A 21371-nucleotide genomic window follows, 5' to 3' on the forward strand; every position below is an offset into this window, starting at 1 on the left:
CGAAACCGTTGTCTTGGCCGAGGACCAGCTATCTATCTTTTCTTCGCGTTATCAGCTCGTATCTTTTCCGGTGGATGGATCTCTGCCCCTGTCATGGTCTCCATCATTTCCGGGCTCTAATTTCAACGGCCATGATAAGCGACGTCGTGGGAATCAATAGCAGCGCTTCGTAAAAGCTATTACGTGCTAGCTGCACTACCTCGCACAACAAAGCATGAGAAGCTAGTGGTAAAACCTGGTTCTTTTCGATAGCGATTCATTCCAATGAGGCGGTAGCATACAACCAAGCTTTTTCTTGGCGAGATTGACTCGTTCGTAGTCTTGCATGCGGGTAATATCAGCCTGACACTCTCTCGTACGGGCATCACGGAAAACCCCTTGTGACGTGACAAACAGCTGCTGTACCGCCCGAAAGTCAGAATTTAGCACAGCGTAGGCGATCTGCTTGGCGATGGCCGGCTGTAACGTAGGGCTGGGCTTGGTTGGAGTCGTGAGAAATGATTCGATTTCGGCTCGCCTATCACCGTGCAGATGCGTCTATCCACGCTCATGGCGGGAACGAAGAAGGGGGAAAAAAGCCTAATCCAGCAAGTCTAGCGCTGCACCGCGACTCGCACTGGTTTGGTCTTTTACTCGTACATCTCGTACCAGCACTGGCCTTTCCAAGGTTTCGCCTTTATGTTTCTATTTTCATCAACAAAAACCAATGTTTGTCCTCGTTCCCAGTACGAGAATCCACTAAAATCTTCGTATTTCTTGCGATCTGGATCTCCTGTCGTGTTTTGCCGCACGGGCCGAGGGAGGCGGAGCTGTAATAGGGCTAATTGATGACAGAACACCATGAGGTAGGCAGTCCGAGAGGGATAAAAAAAAAGCAGCCTCAGCCTCCACCAGCCGGTATCCGAGTTATGGCTGAGGCTGACTCTTTCGTATGCTTGTCTGGAGATGTTGATGGCTGAGCCACAGGGTGCGTCGTCAATGGTGTGCATGTGGCAAATGCTAACGCTTGGAGTGGAAAAAGGAAAAAGTAGATATTCCGTCGGGAATGCTGCAAAGAAGCTAAAGATCTTGGTGGAGTGATGATGAGCATCGTGGAGGATGCATGTTTGATGTACATCGTGCGAGACACGTGCTGATCACAAGACGTACCGTGCACTTGATACATCTAGCACTGGCCGATCCATTCTCTCCAGCCCATCTTTTCCTTTTTTTATCCTCTGGCATCAATGTCAAACTGAATTTGTCCCGTTTGATTCCGCAGATGTGGACCGGACTGGATGTGACAGGCTGCAAGTGCTACGAGCAACTCGCCTCCGAAAGGATTCATGGCAGCACGCATGAAACACCGAAAGTGCGAGGCTACGACACAAGAATTCCGACTGCAGCCAGAATGGCATGATTTTTGCATCACGGCAGATGCAGATCGAGCAAGGACTTTTCGTTAGATGCTACACTGTTCAAACTCGGCTGCAGCAGGTTTGTTCCAACTTGGAAGCGTGCCTTTTTGCTACATGTGCTGTTTCGCAAATATGGGACATGGACCTGTCGATCCGGTACAGTAACCCTCGCCAGTGGGCTATTTTAAGTTACCTGGTAACTTTTATACCTTGTATATTTGTGATGAAATGAAGCTGTATTCCTCTGAAAAGGCGTGATGATTACCTGGGAGAGTGTACGCAAGTTCAGACCAACCGGTTGCTCGTCAGATAGTTCAAGATGATGTAGATCTTGACCGCCAGCAGAATTACGAGCATCAAGGTCAAAGACGCCGACTTCCGAGACAGCAAGCGACTCCAAAACTCGAAACATAAACGTCTCAGCATGATGCGGTTACACCTATTCTTGGCCGTTGCTCCAACGCGGCCGTTCTGCGGCACCGCATGTCTTTTTGCTTCCAGTTTTGGCCTTCCCCCGCGCTCGGCTCCGGGCGGCAACGGCGCGGGGAGCGAGTCTGAGCTTCGCCGTAGCGGCGGGGGTGCGGAGGCCAGATAGGCGTATCTGGACAGCAATTATCAGGCCATACAATTCAATATCATAACGGGACTTGGAGATAAGAATTTGGAACTACAGATGGTACCAAGATAGAGAAGTGGGTTTTTAGCTTCATTCTTAAATGATAGTAGCAGTTGATTAGTTGATTGCTCGTCGGATTGGTCATGGCTTCCAATGGCTGGAGCATGTATCGTGGAAGATGGGGATGTGGCAAAGATTACAAGCCCACATCGAGATCTTGGATGAATGGCATTACATACCATATCAATTCATCTCGTCTCATCTCATCTTAAGAATGGCAATCATGCACTGAATCGTATCAATCATTATACAAACAGCGTCGTTTGTCATTTGGTTTTGTCGTCGGAATTGCAGACTTCTTGGCAAAATCCCATGCCAGATGATTCCGGTCAAAATACCCGAGTAGCAGCATCATTCTACAGCAACAAGCAATAATAGAATAGCTTCTTCGCCTGTTTTACCCGTGTTAAACAAGCAGCTGTCAAGATCAGACCACACGAGAATTGCCAAATTAGGCACTCATCTTCTCTCCGGCCACTACCAGAATCCCATCTCCACGGCTCTGGACCATCGTAACCCCTCAACTCATTCCACGCGCGTCTCCGATTCCGGTTCCAGAAGCATCGCGTCCAAAAACAGGCAATAACGCTCACCTCGAACCAGGATGCCGGGCATAGATAGCTTGATAGCCATCAGCTACCCAGAGCCCCGTCTCACAAGGCGGAACCCACGAGCCACCAGCGGCAAACCATTACGGCCATTGCCCTGAGCCTCATGCACGCCCAGCAGGATATCGCCCCAATCGGGCTTAGTCCGGGTCATGTGCCGGCGTGGGATCTCGCGGCCAATCTGCAGCACGGCGAAGGGAAAGGTCGAGAAAGCCTCTAGATTGAGGCCAAATGCCCTGAGATGGAAAGGCGAGCAATTATCTGTCCTTGTGGGCTCTTTGGGCGTTATCAGCGGCAACCTGAGGCGCTGTAATTCCGCCACAGCAGCCGCCTGATTGGCCGGATTGTGGCAAAAACGCGGGGCAAGCGCTGGAGACCCCCAACCGTGGAGGAGCCGCTGCCCCACCTCCGCCTTTGCTGCTGTCTTTGGCTTCGTGGTTTGAGCCATTGTCCGTGTATCAAACCTTCGATTTGCTGCCATTCCAGGGCGATCGTTGCATCTAGTCAGCTTCAACGGTAGTTTTTACGCTTCATTGACGAGCTCCACTCCGAATTTACGCTCCGGAAGCCCGCGGGACCCTTGGGGCTTGTTGCTGCTTGACTACGACGAGATACTTAAACATCCGGCCATCCTCATCCTCTCTTCTCAACATCCAACAACCTCTCAGACAATCCAATAGCAAGACTTGACAACTCTGTGTCTCAGCCACTTTGGAGTATCATTCGATATTCTAAGCCGTCAGCTGAGCACCCAACTCCACGCCAATCCTTCTTGTGTCCTATGATATCATACGGCAACACAAAGTAAGCTGGCTTGATCATTGGGCCGTCCCCGCTGATAACCGATCATCCCTCCCAATACTTCTTCAACAGCTAGATCTGTCTTGTTTCATTGTTTCAACCTTCTTCTTTAACAGCCAAAACATACATCACAATGGCCGTCACCGCAGCACCTCGGCCGCATCCGCTGGCTCCACTCTCCGAGGCCGAACACATCAAGGCCCGGGATGCCGTTGCTAAGCTTCACGGCGCCTCCGAATCCATCTTCTTCAGAGCTATTCACCTCCAAGAACCGAAAAAGGCTGAGCTGCAGCCGTTCCTCGAGGCTGAGCACACGGGCACTCTGACTGAGGAGACCAAGCGGCCTGCCAGAGAGGCCCTTGTTGAGCACGATGTTCTCCGGCCTGATCGCTCCGAGTACATCAACGCCGTGGTCAACTTGGATACTGGCAAGGTCACTACCGTATCTGCCCCGGTGCCTCACCAGCCATACGTCACTCCGTAAGTCTTTCCTTTAACATGGTCACAAAGGGACAAAGCTCTAACGCCATCCAGGGGCGAGTTTGACCAATTCATCGAGCCTTGCATCAAGTCGGAGCTGTTCCAAAAGGCCATGGCCGAATTCACCCTCCCCGAGGGCTTTGAAGTCTGCATTGACCCATGGCCTTATGGACCCCCCAATGCCGATGAGACGGACATTCCGCGCTACATGCAGGGATTGGTCTATGCAAAGGACGCCCGCAACAAGAACGAGGACTCCAACCACTACGGATACCCAATCCCCATTGTCCCCGTAATGGACTGGCACACCAAGAAGCTCATCAGAGTCGAGAGAATCGCAACTGGTGGCATTGGCGATGAACTGGAGGCCAAGGTGCAAAGCGATGAGCCGATCAAGCTGTTCGAGAACCACAAGGGCTGCGAGTACGTCCCTGAGCTGCTGGACATTCCCCTGAGAACCGACCTGAAGCCCATCAACATTACACAACCCGAGGGCGCCTCTTTCACCATCCAGGATGATGGCCTCATTGAATGGCAAAAGTGGCGATTCCGCTTGGGATTCACCCCCCGCGAAGGTGCAGTCCTGCACGATGTTCACTATGATAACCGCTCAGTCATGTACCGCCTCAGCTTCAGTGAGATGACAGTCCCATACGCAGACCCGCGACCTCCTTTCCACCGTAAGCAGGCCTTTGACTTTGGTGACGGTGGCATGGGCCGAGCCTCCAACAACCTGGAGCTGGGATGCGACTGTCTGGGTGCGATTCACTATGTTGACGTTGTCAACACTGAACCCGATGGCTCACCATCTCCTGGAAAGGCCGTCGTGTGTCTCCACGAACAGGATAATGGTATCCTGTGGAAGCACACCAACTTCCGTACCAACCGGGCTGTTGTGACGCGCAACCGCGAGTTTGTGGTCCAATTCATTTGCACTCTGGCCAACTACGAGTATATCTTGTGCTATAAGCTGGATCTCGCCGGCTCCATTACTCTCGAAACCCGCGCCACCGGCATTGTCAGTGTCACTGGTATCGATGAGGGCAAGGTCAGTGCCTACGGCAACATCATGACACCTGGTGTCCTGGCACAGAACCACCAGCACGTTTTCGCTGTGCGCATCGACCCGGCCATTGACTCGTACAACGACGCCGACTCACAGGTGGTTGTTGAAGAGTCTCACCCACAGAAGATTGACCCCAAGACGAACCCATACGGCAACTTTTACAAGATTCAGCGTCAAGTTGTCGAGCAGGCTAAATGGGTCGACGCTGAGCCACGCCTCAACCGACTGATCAAGCTGGAAAACGCCAACAAGAAGAACCCCATCTCGGGCAAGAACCTTGGCTACAAGGTCATGGCGCCAGTGACTCAGATGCTGCTCGCTGACCCTGAAGGCTTGGCTGCACAGCGCGCGCAGTTTGCCCTGCACAATGCCTGGGTGACGGGTCACCGAGACGGCGAGCTGTGGGCTGCAGGAGAGTTTACGAACCAGAGCACCAAGGAGGTCGGCGGCGTGGCTGACATGGTCAAGCGAGGAGATTGGTTCACGGATCGCGAGACCAACGGGGCGACGAATGGCGATGCGGCAGACAAGGGTAAGAGGAGCAGCCCTGTTGTGTGGAGCGTCTTTGGCTTGACACACAACCCCCGGATAGAGGACTGGCCCGTCATGTAAGTCGAACATTGTACACTCTTGATAACTAAGGATATGATGCTAACAATTTCCATCTAGGCCCGTTGAGACCTTCCAGATCCACATCAAGCCTACCGACTTCTTCAACGCCAACCCTGCGATTGATGTTCCCTCTACCAGGAACAACGCCAGTGTCCTCCTTGGAGGATCCTGCTGCACCACATCTGGTGACAAGAACAACTGCACAGTGCAGAACGATCCCGCGACGCATCTCCAGGGAGGCGGTCCGAGCATCGACGCCAAGGAGGCCGGGGCAAATGTTGACGAGAAGCTGAGCAAGAGGCTGAGCAAGACGTTTAACGGACTGTTTGGCAAGAAGGAGGAGGTAAACTAAAGAGAAAAAAAAATGAAGGAAAAAAGAAAGGAAATAAAGCTGTCTTTTTTGCAAGAGACATTGTAGATACCTGTACTTTTTTGTATTTTATGTATAGCCTTATTTTTGTCTTATTAGTTGCGTTGGAATTATAACCAGAGTTGAAATCTTTCATTGTAGCCTCCCAGTTTGCCTTTGCAGAGTTTAATATAACTGATCCATCCATATACATACATGTAAAATACACTCGCGTCTAATTACCCATCATTCATGCGATTTAGTGGTTGATCTTGAGGGAAAAGTCGACATGCGGGACTCCCTGGTGGATCGAGCTCGTTGAAATGATGTCCACATCTGCCAAGTCGCCAATCAGTAAACGAGGAAAAAGCTGTAATAATATAAAAGATAGATGCTCACCGTTGCACACATATGGCTCGACATTGTCCTCCCGCAGTCCTCCAGACACCTCCAGCAAAAAGTGCTTCTTGCCAGCCCACCTCTGCTTCAAGCTCCGCGCCGCAATCTTGACGCCGTCGCCAGTGAAGTTGTCCAGCATCACCACGTCCGCGCCCGCCGCAATGGCCTCGTCCGCCTCGGCCTCGCTCTGCACTTCGACCTCGATCTTGACGCTGAACCCGGCAACCGCCTTGGCCGCCGCCACGGCCTCGGTGATGCTGCCGCGGCTCCACACGTGGTTGTCCTTGAGCATCACCATTGCGCTCAGGTCCATGCGGTGGCCGTCCGCGCCGCCCACAAGCATGCCGTACTTTTCCACCAGTCGGAACCCGGGCGTCGTCTTGCGCGTGCCGGCCAAGACGCCCCGATACCCAGCCTTGCGCAGCTTCGCCACGACCCTCTCGCTCTGCGTCGCAACGCCGGAGCACCTGGCGAGGGTATTCAGCGCAACCCTCTCGCCGAGCAGCAATCCTCTCGCGGGGCCCGTGACCGTCGCAATCTTGATTTTGCCATCGGGCGAGGCGGAGAGGTCGATGCGCGAGCCCTCTTCGGCATGCCACTCGACGGCGCAGCCGCACTGGGTGAATACCTCGTCGAAAAAGGGCCGGCCGGCGATGATGCCCTCGGATTTCCCCCAGAGGGTGGCGGTGCGCGGGGCCTCGCCGACGACGAAGCCGGCGTAGTCGAAGGAGGGCGTGTCTTCGGCGAGCCAGGCGGTGACTTGGGGTTTCCAGCTTGGGGGGAGGAGATGGGCGTAGGACGACATTGTTGCTGTGATTTGTTTGATGTGAGGTTGAGGAGGGGGAGGGGTTGATGGAGAGATGAAGGAGAGTTGAGGGGAGAGGGAAGGGAGTTGTTGAGAGTTAGAAATAGCTTGAGCGAGAAGGTGACGATGACAGTGACAAGCTCGCCGGGCGTTTTACAAAGCTCATGAGCAATTAGCAATCAATTGCTCTGCGACCTTCGGAAGCGGCTTGAAGCGGATAGTCGGAAGTGGTGGGGGCGGGCCGCAACTCTGCATGTGAACGGCGAGTTCCGCATTATCCCGTGGGAACATAGCCGGCGTGTAATTAATAGGGGGAGAGAGTTGAACATTTATTTAAATAAAGCTCATTATGCTTACTGCTGAAATATATTGTAGTATCTCTATGCTTAATTTATCTCTTTCAGTTCCTACTCTCGCATCAGTCATCACGCCGATAGATATCTGGCATCGTCTTCTGACTCTTTATATGGAATCGGATCCATAAAGCCGCCCATCTCCTCCTTCGACACTCCAACTCTCACGTCTTCATAATTTGACCACTGCATCCTTGCACAAACTCTCTGTAACATCCGTATCAGTTAATCCACCCTTCTTCTCTCATCTCATGAATGTACAACTTACCGCCTTGCGCTCTCTGAAATCAGCGTACAGCTGTCTCCATGCGTCCCTTCCCGAGCAATCCTCCTCTTCGCCATCGCTTTCGCTGTCCTTTGTCTTCATTTCACATTTAGGTTCCAAATTGGTAATACTATCCTGATCGTCCGTAGTCAGATGTACTTTCCAGGGTTTCGGCACGGGGTGATCTGAGAAATGAACCGTCTTGGCTTCATTGAGCACCGCTACAGGGTCCCATTCCTCCGTCTCAGAGCCGAGATACAAGTGATGATCCGTCTCGCGAAACTCTGAAGAAATCATTGCAAAAGGCCTGTGAGGAAGCACCATGGCCGTGTCAGCGTACAGCTTGTTTAGCAGCTCCATGTCGTATTCGTCGTTGTCAGCGAGCTGAACCCTCTTCTGGATGCGGTCGAATTCCTGCTCGCTGGGTTGGATGACCATGACGTGGGAAGAAAGCGTCATTCGGGATTTCATGTCGTCGAGGAGCCAGTATGCGCGAGGCATGGCGATGGGGCATGGCGGCAGGTGGAAGAGTTCGTCCATGTGCTTCAAGACTGTGACATCTGCGTCGATGGCAATGACACGCTCGTACTGAGTCAGGTTAAAGGCGAGGAGTTTGGTGTAAGAGTTGGCCCGTGTATCTTGACTGGTTAGCAAACGAAGAAGCCTTTGGGTTGCTTATCATCAGAGAACGGAGAGCACATACCGTCAACAGTATCTTTATGCTGATTTTGAATTGGCATAAGTTTTACACCGTATTCGTCTCGTGCCTTGATTAACATTTCAGCATCGTGGGAGCCTCCGCCATCATTTGTTTCGGGATCTGGAAGCATCTTTTTAGGATATATCAATACCCTGTCTGCACGGCTTCCGAGGTGATGTAGCCTTTCCAACAGCATCACTGAGACGCAAAGATATTCGCTGCTGGTGACATATTGAGTATACGCATATTTCGACCAATCCAGCTCATTCGTATCCTTGGAAGTCTTGTAGAGGACAGTAGACGTCTTTTGGGAGTAATAATCATCTGCTCTGCTGAGAATTAGGTAAATCGTCAATATCACAGCGGTGAGAGCAAGAATGACGCGACACCGGCGGGAGGCGAGAACATTAGTGCAGTGCGCTGCCGGGTTTTCGCGGCGGACAGTCATGATTATATCAAACGACTTCTGTCAAAAGTGGTGTCATGAAAGATACGTCCTCCAATCCACCGACCTGGAGCTCACTTGTCAAATTGATTCAGACATGGCGAGTACTTATACAAACAAATGTTGAGACAAACGTGGAATGCTGTAAATATATTTTAGTCGACTTTTTGGTATGTCTTTTTAATAGAAACACGGCAGAGCTCAAACACTGGTTTCACAAGTCGTCTTAAGGTATTAAACTCTCTCTGCTCTCTTCACCATCATGATTTAATTATACTAAGAATATAATATATTAAATAATTAAACGGATTTATATTAAAAATGGGTTGCAATGGAGTCGAGTTTATTAACTCTTATGTCTGTTGATAATATACGTTCAATATCCCAAGAATGGAACTCAGTCGTCTATAGGTGAGTGTGGTATGTGCCATTCGAGACATTGAGGGCTGCCCTACTGCATCTGTTCCATATCCTGAGCTGCAAGTTACTTATAAGACAATCGCCATTACTGCCTCCCAAGTCAATCAACTTCTGAGGACCAAACAATACTTTTTAAAGTACATGTACTTTTATGAAGATAATCTCATGGGCCCGTGTTCTTCAAGATGAAGCGGTACCAACATGTAACCATCGGAGATTTATTTCCCCTCCCCTATCTCATGCTATCTCATATAGCGGGGTCATTCCAGATCCGTGCCGATCTCGCTGAGCTTCCCATTTCAAAATCCGAATCTGAATCAACATAAAATCATTGGCCCTGATCGTCACCTTCAAACCAAAATCACCGCCTCTCTCATCGTCTTACCGACTCCCACCTTCTCCCACCTTCTCCCTTGCCGATAAGGTTTCGGCTGGTCGCGCCGCGGTTGGAGCTCCCAATCTCCACCAAACTAGCAGATTACCTGCATCTAGCGGCCTTGAGCCGGTTCCAACCTGCTCTAGACGATGACATGCTCGTCCGATCCACGGGGCCAGCTGATTGCCAGCTCACGATTCGCCTCCTCCATCATCTGAACTAGCAGCTCGCAAAGAACAGAGGCAAAATGGAAGAAGCGTCAGAGAAGGAGGCCTGTCGAACGGCCAGCGACAGACCGCATCTGGACGCCGACTACTACGACCTCGGCGACCTGCATCGCACCGTTTCCACCACCAACCCAATCGCCCAAACCTGGTTCAACCGAGGTCTCGTCTGGTGCTACGGCTTCAACCACGAAGAGGCGGCAAAATGCTTCGAGCGGGCCATTGCCCACGATCCCGCCTGTGCCATGGCCTACTGGGGCCTCGCCTATGCCTTGGGGCCCAACTACAACAAGCCCTGGGATCTGTTTGGCAGGAGAGAGATTCAGAACACGGCGGATCGGACGCATCGAGCGATTGAAAAGGCCAAGGCGTGCTCCGAATCTGCCACTCCCGTTGAGAGGGCGCTTATAGACGCTCTTCGCTATAGATACCCAAGGTCGAATGCCCCAACCAAGACGGACCGCCCCATATGGAATCGAGAATACGCCGATGCAATGAGCGCCGTCTCGGCCCAGTTCCCAGATGACCTGGACGTTGCCACTCTATACGCCGATTCCATGATGAATCTCACCCCCTGGGCCCTCTGGGATATCAAGACAGGCAATCCAGCTCCAGAAGCTCGCACGCTCGAGGTAAAACAGACACTCGAGCACGGCATGTCTCTCGAGGGCGGTAACCGACACCCAGGTCTTCTGCATCTCTACATTCACCTCATGGAAATGTCAAATACCCCAGAGGCCGCCATGCCCGCAGCCGACCAGCTTCGCGGCCTGGTTCCTGATTCAGGCCACCTGAACCACATGCCGAGCCACCTCGACATCCTCGTGGGAGACTACGCCAGAGCCGTCGTCGCCAACTCCGATGCTGTCCACGCCGACGAAAAGTTTCTCAAGCGCGAAGGTCCCATGAACTTTTACACTCTGTACCGAAGCCACGACTATCATTTCCGCCTGTACTCGGCCATGTTCGCCGCTCAGTCCAAGATTGCTCTCGAGACTGTCGAGCAGCTCGAGGCAAGCTTCTCCGATGAACTCCTCCGCGTCGAGACTCCTCCCATGGCAGACTGGCTTGAAGCTTTCCTCGCCATGCGTGTTCACGTCCTCATCCGCTTTGGCCGCTGGAAAGACATTCTCGCGCTGAAACTGCCCGAAGACCAAGACCTCTACTGCGTCACCACGGCACTGACGTACTACGCAAGGGGCATGGCACTGGCAGCCTTGGGACAAGTCGACGAAGCCCGCCAACAGCGCCAGCTCTTCACCGAATCCGTCCCCCGCGTCAAGCCCACCCGCACCCTCTTCAACAACAAATGCATCGACATTCTCTGCGTCGCCGAAGCCATGCTCGACGGCGAAATCGAGTACCGCTCGGCCAACTACCCCGCCGCCTTTGCCCACCTCCGCGAATCAATCTCCCGCTACGACGGTCTCCCCTTTGACGAACCGTGGGGATGGATGCAGCCCGCGCGACATGCTTACGGTGCACTCCTGCTTGAGCAAGGCCATGTTAGTGAAGCATTGAGCATATACAGTGCAGACCTGGGTATCGACGAATCTTTACCCCGAGTTCATCGCCATCCGAACAATGTCTGGGCGCTGCACGGCTATCACGAGTGTTTGGTTAAGCTGGGCAGGACAGAGGAGGCGAAGAAGGTGGAGGGCCCGCTGAAGAAGGCCATGGCTGTGGCGGACGTGCCCATTACATCGTCGTGCTTTTGTAGATTGATGACGGCCAAGATATGAACATACGAGAATGATATAAATGTAATATATTGATCAGCTTAGCCAGTTATGAATATACACATCTTCTACAGCAAAGCAAATCACGTAGGTGGAACCAATGTTTGGGTATGCATATCAAGGCAGACTGGCAACATCACCGAAAACTACGCGGACATCTATAATCAAAGAAACCTGCGGCTCGAACCACAGGCCTCGATGCTACGTCATAACATGGTAACGGCATGGACGGGGGCATGCGCATCTGCTGCTCGACAGCAGAGCGAGATCATTGTCTAGATAGAGTGTTGCACCATCATAAGCAACCGGTGTCTCGACAATCGAAAAAGGTCCATAGCCAACGGAAAAAAAAAAAAAAAGAAACACGAAAAAAGAAAACAAACAAAAGCCCAAATCATGCGCCTGCCTGGTCCTCTTCTGTCGTTTTGCTAGTCGTCACGTCGTCACCCATAATCCGCGCCTTTTCCTGCGCCAGGAACGCCTCCTGCTCCCTAGCACTCTTATCCAAGTCGAGGAAAGTCCAAATGCCCACCGCGCTGACAATCGTCAGTGCAAACAAGAAATAGAACGGAGCGCTGTTGTTGCTGCCGTTGGGCGTGGCGTCGATGATGGCGCTGCTGATAAGAGGCCCGATGAAGCTCGAAGACTTGCCGATGATGTTGAAGATGGAGAAGAAGAGAAATTCGTGGCCTCGGGGGGTCACGGAGCTAATCATAATCTGCGAATAGCTATACCACGGGCACACGAATAGTCCATAGAACGCTTGGTAGACCCAGACTTCCCACTCGTTGTGGAAGCCAAACTTATCGGTCCAGTTGCCAATCATGCCCCAGCCGTCTAGAAGGATGATGGACACCATGACTGCGTTGAACATGGTCTTGGCACTAAGGTTGAACTTCTTCTGAATGAGCCAAAAGACACCAATGCCGACGCCCTGTGCGACGATGCCGACGATAAGGAGGTACGTCAACGTCAGTGTGTTGTAGCTGACGACTTGGTTCTGCAGCGTAGAGATGACCGTCACCGTCGTGTTGAGCGAGTCACCCAGCAAGAAATATCCGGCAAGGAAGATTAAGCTCTGCTTCAGTTGGCGGATCTGGGTAATTGCCTCATAGAGCTGCCAAAATCCAACCGTGACTATGTTGTAGCCGGCTGGAATCATCATGCCCGGACGCTTCTTTTCCACGAAGAACCACGGGATGGAGACCACTAGCCAGACAGCAGTAGCGAAAGCAATCAGCACAGACAAGCCCCAATTGTTGTTCGCGGCGCTGTCGTCCACCTTGAGACCAAACATAATGCCCACAATGATGGCCAGGATCACGACCTCGCCCACCGATTGGATGTAGAAAGAAACATTGCTGAGCCGGCTTCGCTCCATTTCATCGCGGCGGTCTAGTTCCTCTAGTGTAATATCGCCCGATTCGTAGGACAATCGAGAGTCCTTGAGGTGCGTAGTGTTACGAGCAAGGGACGGGAAGGCGGCGGTCCAATATGTCAGAGTCAGCTGGTAAGCAATCAAACCGACAATGTAGAGGGCTGTGGCAATCTTCCACTTCTCAGGATCATGGACGCCTAGCCAGCCAAATCCAATGCCGTAAGCAATGATGGACCAGACAATCAGAATCCAGCGCCGCCCTGTTCCAAAATCGGCGTATGCACCAATGATGAGAAACAGAGCAGCCTGCAGGGCAAAGGAGATGCCGTTGGCAAGCAACACGATACTGTTCACATCGCGGTACCGGCCGGCGAATAGAAGAAGACCGGATTCTGGAGCAGCCTGGTCAAGCAGGTTTTGAAAGGCCGTAGGGCCAAAATTGAAAAGCGACAGTCCGTTGGCGCCAATGTAGTAGCCATACCAAGTCCAGATTTCCCACTTTGTCGTCGTTGATATATCATCTTCGCCCAAAGCTGGCAAAACAGTTCCAGGAAGCTCAACTTCTACAGCTCTCGCCGGATCAGAGAGCCCCCTTTTATTATCGTCGTCAACATTCTGGACAGGACTCGATGTCTCGTTGGAGCGTGGCTCCAAGGCCGCTGCAGTTGAATCGACGGAGGACATTGTAGATGTGACACTGCTCCCAGAGCGAACGGGAGACAATGGATGAGTGATTAATAAAGTATAAATGACATACAGGATGGACAGGAGGATAGCTTTTTATCTATTTTTTTTTTCACCATTCGTTTTTGCCTCTTGCGAACGAGCCAACAAGGGGCCCTGAGGGGTTTAAGCTCGTTCAATCAGCCGGCGCGCTCACATCCTCTTGGGCCAACTGCCACTCTGGGAGTTTGTGAAACTTTGGTTACATTGTGGATGTCTGGGCCCATATGGCTTAGGCCCTCCTTCCCTGATTATATGCGTAGCTCGACACGGCGCCGGTTAAGGCGGATAACGATAGCGGACGAGGGCGTTTCTGTCGTACAAACTGCTTTTCAATAGGAGGAGCGTGGATGTTAGCCACACCAATCCTTGCCCACCTACGTCACCGTGGGTGAGCATCCCTGCAAGGCTGGGCCTGGCCCCATAATACAAGTTGGCCGTCCGCGGTATTTGCTCCGTTATTGTGCCTCGCAACCGGCGTGAGAAAAGGATGAGAAGGACGAGAAGGACGAGAGCAAGTCGGCGCAGGTGGGAGCGGCAGGGAGCGGCAGGGAGCACCATGATAAAACAGCCAGCCATCGGGAGTCTAATTAGAGTTGACCAGCAGCATGTCCTTGTTGGCGGGAGGGAGGTAGCGTTAGAGAGATCCGATGAACATAAAGGCTGGAGCGCCAACCCAGAGCAAGCAAGATCAGGGCCAGGAGGCTGCGGGCTGCATCTCCAATCTCACCCAAACGTCCCCGCCACTTCTCCGCCAAGCTAGGCCCATTCAAACAGCTCGTCCTTTGCCGCCTTTTCATGAACCCACCGAAGGAGAATAGGGAGGCGAGTCGATCTCACGATCTCCCCGCATGAAGCCTCCACGTGCAATGGTGATGTGCATCTGGTAGTGAGACACCGTTTTTCGCGTTTTGCGCAACGAGACCATCTGCTTCGGCAATCGAATCCCTCCCTCATAACTCCAAGACGCCATCCCGCGACCGCTGCTCCTTCGATCCCTCTGCTGGCGACATTTTGCACGCAGCACGGGGTTTCTCTCGCAACAGGCCATAATCCACCGAACTGCATGTGGATGCAGGCAGATAACAACCGGTGTGGGCAATTCCGAACCCTGAACCCGGCCCTTGCTGGTGAGGCGCATTTGCTGCAAGCGTACGATTCAGGCCAAGCCGGCAGCGAGTTGTGCATCTTTGCCGCCTGTCATTGGCTGCCTCTGCTCGTGTTTCTGACCGAGCTCGAGCAGTCCATGCGAATTCCGGCGAGCAATTGCAGACCTGTCATTTTTTGATTATGTCGAGGGATATGTTCGAACACAATGTGGTTGCATCGGTGAATGTGGTGGTTGCCTGAGGTATGGCGCAAAATTAATGGGTGTCTGCCTCATACCTTCCTCAAGACAGTCATCTTGCTTCTTCAACTACCCTAGAGCTCACACTATTGCTGGCTGTCCACCTATCGACACATTTCAGCTCCTCGTTATTTCTCCGTCAATCCGTATTCAGAAAATACAAGATGAGTAAAATACCAGAAATAATTTGACCGGATTATACGGGGGACTCCATTGTTCTTGCCTTAGCCTGATGCTGCTCCACCTTTGATGCGGAATCATCGTTTTAGATCGTCTTAGTCCATTCAATGCGTCGTACTCTCGTACTGAGGCAATTCAATTGCTCGACACACTGACCCAACTGCTTACTTTTTCGTCGTGAATTTTTTTTTTTTGGCATAATTAGCCGTTGGTAGAGCGTTCGGATTTCCGCCGAGAACACTTCTAGCCAAGTAGCTTCGGTAATAGCTCAATAATATGTATGCGAGTAGATCATTATTCTAGAAGCTTTGACTTGGTGGCTAGCGATTGGCCCGTGAAAAGACTCACGAGCGAAAATTTGTAGATTCGTACGCTCTGAAAGATAGATACTTGAGAGGAACATGCCAGCTACCACATAACCCTCAGGGGGCATTAATCAAAGGGATTAGCGGCCAGATATCATAAATTTATAATTGTGCTTCTGTATTTTCAGACTGTTGATCCGTTTACCTATGCCAGCACAATATCTCTGGCAGGTTCAATGACAGCTGAGGTCCCGTCTTCTCTCGGCGAAGATGAGATCGACGCATTGCTTCGGAGAGAGTCTGTCGAGTTTCACGAAGTCAATGAAGCTGCCAAAAGGCATCGGAGGCTAATTGATCAACTACCAGAGATGCCTACACATCGACCACGAAACCAGAATCTGCTGCGTGCTGAGAAAATCGTAGAGTGGTTGGGATCCAGTGGCTTATAGCAGCTCTTGGTTAATAGCTACTTGGTGCTCGGCAGATACGACTTCAATTCGCTGTTTGCCGGCCCCCGCTCATCTTCAGTGGCAACTCTTTCGAGCCGGTTCTTGTATTGGGCCATTTCTGCGGGGACAGCCTTTCTGGTAAGAGCAATAATTTCCGGACGCTTGTTCAGGCACTCTTCGTACAGATGTTCAAGCAGCGCCCTCAGTTGTTTGGCCGCAAACTTGCCAGCCTTACCAGAGAATGTGCCAGCGACGTTTCTGAACTGTGGAAGCAGTTTATCGAGGGTCTCCAAGAAGCAAGGTGAAATGTATCTTCATCATCATGGACAGCATCGACTACCTCCAAGATTACCGGGCCAGTGACGGCTCAAGCGAGAAGGATATGGTGCTGGTAAATATGCACGCCCTCGTACAGGACACTAAAATGCTGACCAAGGTCCTTCGAACCGCGAGCCTAAGCTTTGAGTCTCCTGATTCGATGGAGGAGCAAACGGACCTTATGGCGACATCCAATCCACCTTCTAGAGTGCCGATGTGCCGATGTGCCGGCTTTCTTTGGATATCATGCAAGACGAGATGTTGCTGATACCGAAAAAGCTGGTAGAGATCCAAGAAAGGGGATGCCGCAGGCTCATGTGCTCGCAGCTGCCCCTAATCTACCCGCTAATCTATATCATATACACCCTCCACGACGGCCAGCCTCAGGTCTTTGTAATCCCCGGCGTATATGGGATAGAGCATCAATCCTGAGACACTTATGCGCCGTTCCGTCGACGTGTCTGGTCAATAGATCACGATGATAAGCGCCTCACCAAACATTATCACGAATTGTCCATATCTCAGTTTCAAAGAGAGAGCGGTGGCGAGTCTGAAGTATATCCCGGCGGCTATTTCCAAGATGCAGCCAAGCGGCGCGGGGGGTTTGCCACTCAGGGGCGAAAGCAGTGTTGTACTCTAGCCTACAACTTTCATGATAAGCATACTATTAAGAAAGGGGTAATGCAGCCAGCTCCCATCTTCCAGATCACTTACCCCTTTCTTTCTTTTCGTCTCTTTCTCTCCTTTAGTCGCCCTTTCGAGCAATTGCTAGCCTGACGACTTTTCTTTTCTTTTTTAATATTCTAGGAGCCTATTCGCTTTGTTATTCATTAAGAATTGGTCCCAGAGGAGATGCGGGTTGCGATTTCGAGGCTTACTTCGAGGCCAAGCCTCATCACAACGTAAAGCCCCGTATCTTAGTAATCTGTCCACCCACGATCAACGCATATAATCCTAAGGACTTAACTTGGAGTAAGTTGAACTAAAAAATTGTACTTCCGATCTACCTATTGGATATTTCATTTGCTGAATACCACTTGAAAAAGTACCCATCCTTGGGAATACGAACCGACATCGGATTGCAAGAAGGCAAGACTCGCTGAGAAATATATTTCAACTCCCTCGCAACTCCCATGCATCCTCAATCGTCTCCTGTTATTGCCTCCTCTTTCATCCTACCCTTCACTAGCTGCCATTTCCCAGGCTATGAAGAAAATTATCAGTGGTAGCTTGCTATACCTAAAGTCGAATAATAAGATACTATCCGTAATTGTAGGGGCTTTAATATTTTCTAACCTTCCAGTCCTAGCAAACCTGTAGCAACAGCAAATAGATCAGAAAATGACTATGTGATGGCCGTACTTCCAGCATTCTAGCACTAACGCTGCGCAACCTCTTTACCCTGGTTTCAAACAAATGCAGATGCCGCATAATCCAACAGTATAACGAATGATAACAAAAATAATTTATCCAATGGATCTATGGAAAGATTTGGAGAGAAGACTATATATATACTTAACATTCATTACACTGAACATACTAACTTTGTCATTACTATGCTTACTCCATCCACTCTATTTTGTTCATCTTATTATATCATGTATTTTTTTGCTTCTTTGTTTTTAGATATCACGATAATGAATGACAGAGAGGCTGAGGCTTCTGTTCTAGTGCATATACAGAGAAGGAGTTGAGTGGCATAAGATATCCTTATTCTCACTACATTCCAACACATCGTTATTCTCCTACCTTCTCTCAAGCAGTACGACCTTCAAGGGGACCTTTCATATCCGGATTTCTGCCTTTTGGTTGTGCCTGCAGCCTGTAAAACTCCCATTGCTAAAGTTGATTCTGATTCATCCAAGAAGGACTACTACACAACGCAGCTCAATGCCACCGACCAAGGAACCAAGTCAAAAGACCTTCAGAATTTTAAAGTAAAACAAGTGGTAAAGGCGACAATAACCGAGATAGGGTAACGGTGTCTCATAGATAGGGGTTCCTTTACCAAGAAGAAAATTGTATGTGGTTATCCGACGGGCTTCGGATACTAGACTAGAGGCTGAAAAAAAGTGACGGCCGAGGTTCCGTAAGGTTACATTAATGAGAAATAAGCTAAAAACAAAACTTTTTTTTTAACCCTCTTTTCTCATTTCACTACCTAGTACTCCGTAACTTTTCGCTATATCCGTAAAACCCCTGGCAACTGCCGAACACTCACCTGTCGGAAATCATGCACCCCATGTACATAATAGCATCTATCTCGTTGTTGGTAAGACTGTAGCGCAACTCAGGTCCCACGAAGGCTGTGCGAGTATTATTACTTACCTAATATAGTCAAGTTTGGCTCCGTTAGAAGTACGCTTAGGTTTTTGCAGAGTCATTGCTGTTGGACCGAGCATCTTGAATTGTTGCTGTTGGTTGAGCAAATTGCAAAGGACCACGGAGCAGTATCTTAATTCAGGTACTTGTAGTTACTGGCATGATGTCAGTGGAGTAGAGCGGCACATGGAAAGGCTCGGCCCCTGGAAGATCTGGCGCCTGGCAGTAGGCTCCGGCGTACTAGCACTAGCATTGAACGGTAGAGCTGCCGCACCCCTGGCCTAGAAGTACATGTAGGTACCTAATGTCGAACTTGGTCTTGTGCCATTTCCAACTACATGTAGTCAAATCAGTCCTTTGTATGGGCCTTGCGAGTTTGATTGCATCTGACCTGACTCGCACTCGTAGGGACCTGGCACAAGACATAACCACATAATCTCTTCAGCCGTGCTCCTTCGGACTCTCAGACCCGCCAGACCGCTTGAGTCGGACCGAGCCTACGGAGTACAGCAGTGCTCTCTATATCCGCTACAGCTGTTGGTTTGCCAGACCACAGCAACCTGAATCTTTCAATCATCATGGCCACCACTTTTCATCCCTTCCCGCGTCTTCCGTATGAGCTTCGCGCCCGGATTTGGGACTTAGCGGCGCATCCACGTCATGTTCGCATCCGTATAACGAACGACTCAGAGGCCAACACATTTGCTTCGCCGATGCCGCCTCCTGCTATCATGCACGCCTGCCGAGAATCCCGTCAGTGCGCTCCCTACCAGAAGGCTTTCTTCTCTACTTTGCCCGGTGAATCTATGGCCCGATATGTCTGGGTCAACTTCAAAGAAGACATGATCTGCCTTACAGACTATCAATACGAACGCCTAAAGCACAAGGATGAGATTCAACGGCTCAGAATTACTATACCAAAGGGACGCGATGGTCGAAATTGGAGTGATGCATTTCCTCACTTTCGCCGAGAGTCGCTGGGGAAGTTTCCGCTGCTACGGGAGGTACACGTAGCTATGCAAGAGCATGTATTAAGTTGGGGGGCAGATTTTGGTGGCCCCTCATATGGAAAGTGTCCTTCGGAAAATGTTAGATTTCTTGATCTTCACTCAGGCCTTTTGTTGACTGGACCTCAGCTGGAGATGGCATGGTTCTGGTCTTATTCGCACGGGGGGTTGGTGCAAGATATGGATGGCTTTGATGATGAGCTACAATTTGTAGTAGATAATATCGAAGGCTTGGATTTCAACTTGTCAAATTTCGCAGAGATGGAAGAATAGCAGAAGCCAAGATTAGACAAGAAATGAAAGTTTTGGGTTTCTCTACATAGTAAATGTCTTTACAGAAGCTGATGCACAAACTAACTTCGACCCTTATATTATGAACTCTGGGCTCTCAAACAGTTTATATCCTAAATCTCGCCCTCATCAACTTCCTCTCCAATCCCTTTAGATACATCCTCTAGCTATGTTCTCGGTCTTCTCAAAGGCCTCTATAACTTCCAAATGCATTTTGGGTCTTGTATCCTTAGGGTCAGTATAGAATTCCGTTTTCACCTCGTCAATCATATCCTCCATCTGTGATGGGGTATACTTTCCGCTGTCCACCCCCCCTTTTGCAGTCTTTTCCCAATCAACCGTCTCCCAAGGGTCGTTAGGATCCATCGGGTTAGAACCAGTACCGACTTTCTCCGTCTCTACAGTAACTCCTTTCTTAGGCAGCACATCGTTTGCCTTTGTAATAAGAAATGGGCCATGGTCACCAATTCTGGCAGTTTTGATCTGGGCGGTAGTCTCAGCGAAGCGCTGGAAGTATTTCTTGGTTTCGTCGGTCGTGGCTTTTCCTTCTGCAGCAGCTTTCTCTACCACCTTTGTAATCCTGTCGATAGTGTCCACGTATTCGTCTATACCATGATACACTGCCTTGTATCCTGGCCAATCCTTCAGAGAGCCTTGTTTCGCCATGAAATGGTTGTACACATTCTTGGCAGTCATTTCGGGATCAAAATCTGTGGCTGTGAGAGGCAGAAGGTTGCCATCCTTGTCTGCAAGAAGTTGATCTGTGGCTACTGTGCCACCAACAAAGTTGTGGAATTGACTAAATGTGCAGCGTCGTTCCGGCAGCTTGCCTACGCACTGTTCCCACCATTCCTGGCCAGTTTTGGAGTGAAGCTTGCATTTTTCTGCGATGTCGTCCCATTTTCGACACTTCCATCCAATCGTTTGCTTATCTTTGTCGTTCAGTCCGTCGATTAGGTAGGCGTAATACAACCACACACGGTCCAGTGCACCGGCATAACCGCCGGCTATGACCTTGGTGACGAGGAGGAGGCAGCCTGCTAAGAATGTAGCTTTCATGATGGATGTCCTTGAATGAGAGACCAACAGCTCTCCAATGTTCACAAAAGTTGAAAATGTATAGAATGATGTCCGAGTCGGAGACCGGAGAAGATGGACGGGTTGGAGGAGGAGAAGTAGCCCGAGCACCTGGGAGCAGACGCGTTAAGGAATACTACATGTACAAATATGTAATTCTCTCACGGCACACCGTGGAGCTACTCATTCAAGGATATCACCGGATGGAGTCAAATTTTCATTGTCTACTTCTCGTAACATCTGGTACATCTCAATAAT

General features: G+C 50.5%; 8 protein-coding genes across 8 annotated transcripts; 3 read left to right on the plus strand and 5 right to left on the minus strand.

Annotated features, from left to right (window-relative positions):
* Positions 1–1407: 1407 nt before the first annotated feature.
* TRIVIDRAFT_66987 (uncharacterized protein) lies at positions 1408–3129 on the minus strand (the record flags this gene model as incomplete). The annotated part of the gene is made up of 3 exons (XM_014097687.1): positions 1408–1576; positions 2024–2064; positions 2731–3129. 3 exons carry the CDS (start codon positions 3127–3129, stop codon positions 1408–1410), a joined length of 609 nt encoding a protein of 202 aa, XP_013953162.1.
* Positions 3130–3615: 486 nt separating this feature from the next.
* TRIVIDRAFT_80736 (uncharacterized protein) lies at positions 3616–7282 on the plus strand (the record flags this gene model as incomplete). The annotated part of the gene is made up of 4 exons (XM_014097688.1): positions 3616–3962; positions 4017–5636; positions 5698–6325; positions 6389–7282. 3 exons carry the CDS (start codon positions 3616–3618, stop codon positions 5990–5992), a joined length of 2262 nt encoding a protein of 753 aa, XP_013953163.1.
* Positions 5386–7282, minus strand: TRIVIDRAFT_216665 (uncharacterized protein; the record flags this gene model as incomplete). Its single annotated transcript, XM_014097689.1, has 3 exons — positions 5386–5636; positions 5698–6325; positions 6389–7282. 2 exons carry the CDS (start codon positions 7191–7193, stop codon positions 6249–6251), a joined length of 882 nt encoding a protein of 293 aa, XP_013953164.1.
* A 508-nt stretch (positions 7283–7790) lies between these two features.
* TRIVIDRAFT_43511 (glycosyltransferase family 8 protein) lies at positions 7791–8959 on the minus strand (the record flags this gene model as incomplete). The annotated part of the gene is made up of 2 exons (XM_014097749.1): positions 7791–8449; positions 8515–8959. 2 exons carry the CDS (start codon positions 8957–8959, stop codon positions 7791–7793), a joined length of 1104 nt encoding a protein of 367 aa, XP_013953224.1.
* A 1040-nt stretch (positions 8960–9999) lies between these two features.
* On the plus strand, positions 10000–11718 carry TRIVIDRAFT_44028 (uncharacterized protein; the record flags this gene model as incomplete). Its single annotated transcript, XM_014097690.1, has 1 exon — positions 10000–11718. One exon carries the CDS (start codon positions 10000–10002, stop codon positions 11716–11718), a length of 1719 nt encoding a protein of 572 aa, XP_013953165.1.
* Positions 11719–12109: 391 nt separating this feature from the next.
* On the minus strand, positions 12110–13777 carry TRIVIDRAFT_194030 (uncharacterized protein; the record flags this gene model as incomplete). Its single annotated transcript, XM_014097691.1, has 2 exons — positions 12110–13626; positions 13720–13777. The coding sequence occupies 2 exons, from the start codon at positions 13775–13777 to the stop codon at positions 12110–12112; spliced, it is 1575 nt and encodes a 524-aa protein (XP_013953166.1).
* A 5539-nt stretch (positions 13778–19316) lies between these two features.
* TRIVIDRAFT_66993 (uncharacterized protein) lies at positions 19317–20018 on the plus strand (the record flags this gene model as incomplete). Its single annotated transcript, XM_014097692.1, has 1 exon — positions 19317–20018. One exon carries the CDS (start codon positions 19317–19319, stop codon positions 20016–20018), a length of 702 nt encoding a protein of 233 aa, XP_013953167.1.
* A 168-nt stretch (positions 20019–20186) lies between these two features.
* On the minus strand, positions 20187–21095 carry TRIVIDRAFT_66994 (uncharacterized protein; the record flags this gene model as incomplete). Its single annotated transcript, XM_014097693.1, has 1 exon — positions 20187–21095. The coding sequence occupies one exon, from the start codon at positions 21093–21095 to the stop codon at positions 20187–20189; it is 909 nt and encodes a 302-aa protein (XP_013953168.1).
* Between the last annotated feature and the right edge of the window lie 276 nt (positions 21096–21371).

The sequence above is a fragment of the Trichoderma virens genome (assembly GCF_000170995.1).
Source record: "Trichoderma virens Gv29-8 chromosome Unknown TRIVIscaffold_85, whole genome shotgun sequence".
In the NCBI taxonomy this organism is placed as follows: domain Eukaryota; kingdom Fungi; phylum Ascomycota; class Sordariomycetes; order Hypocreales; family Hypocreaceae; genus Trichoderma; species Trichoderma virens.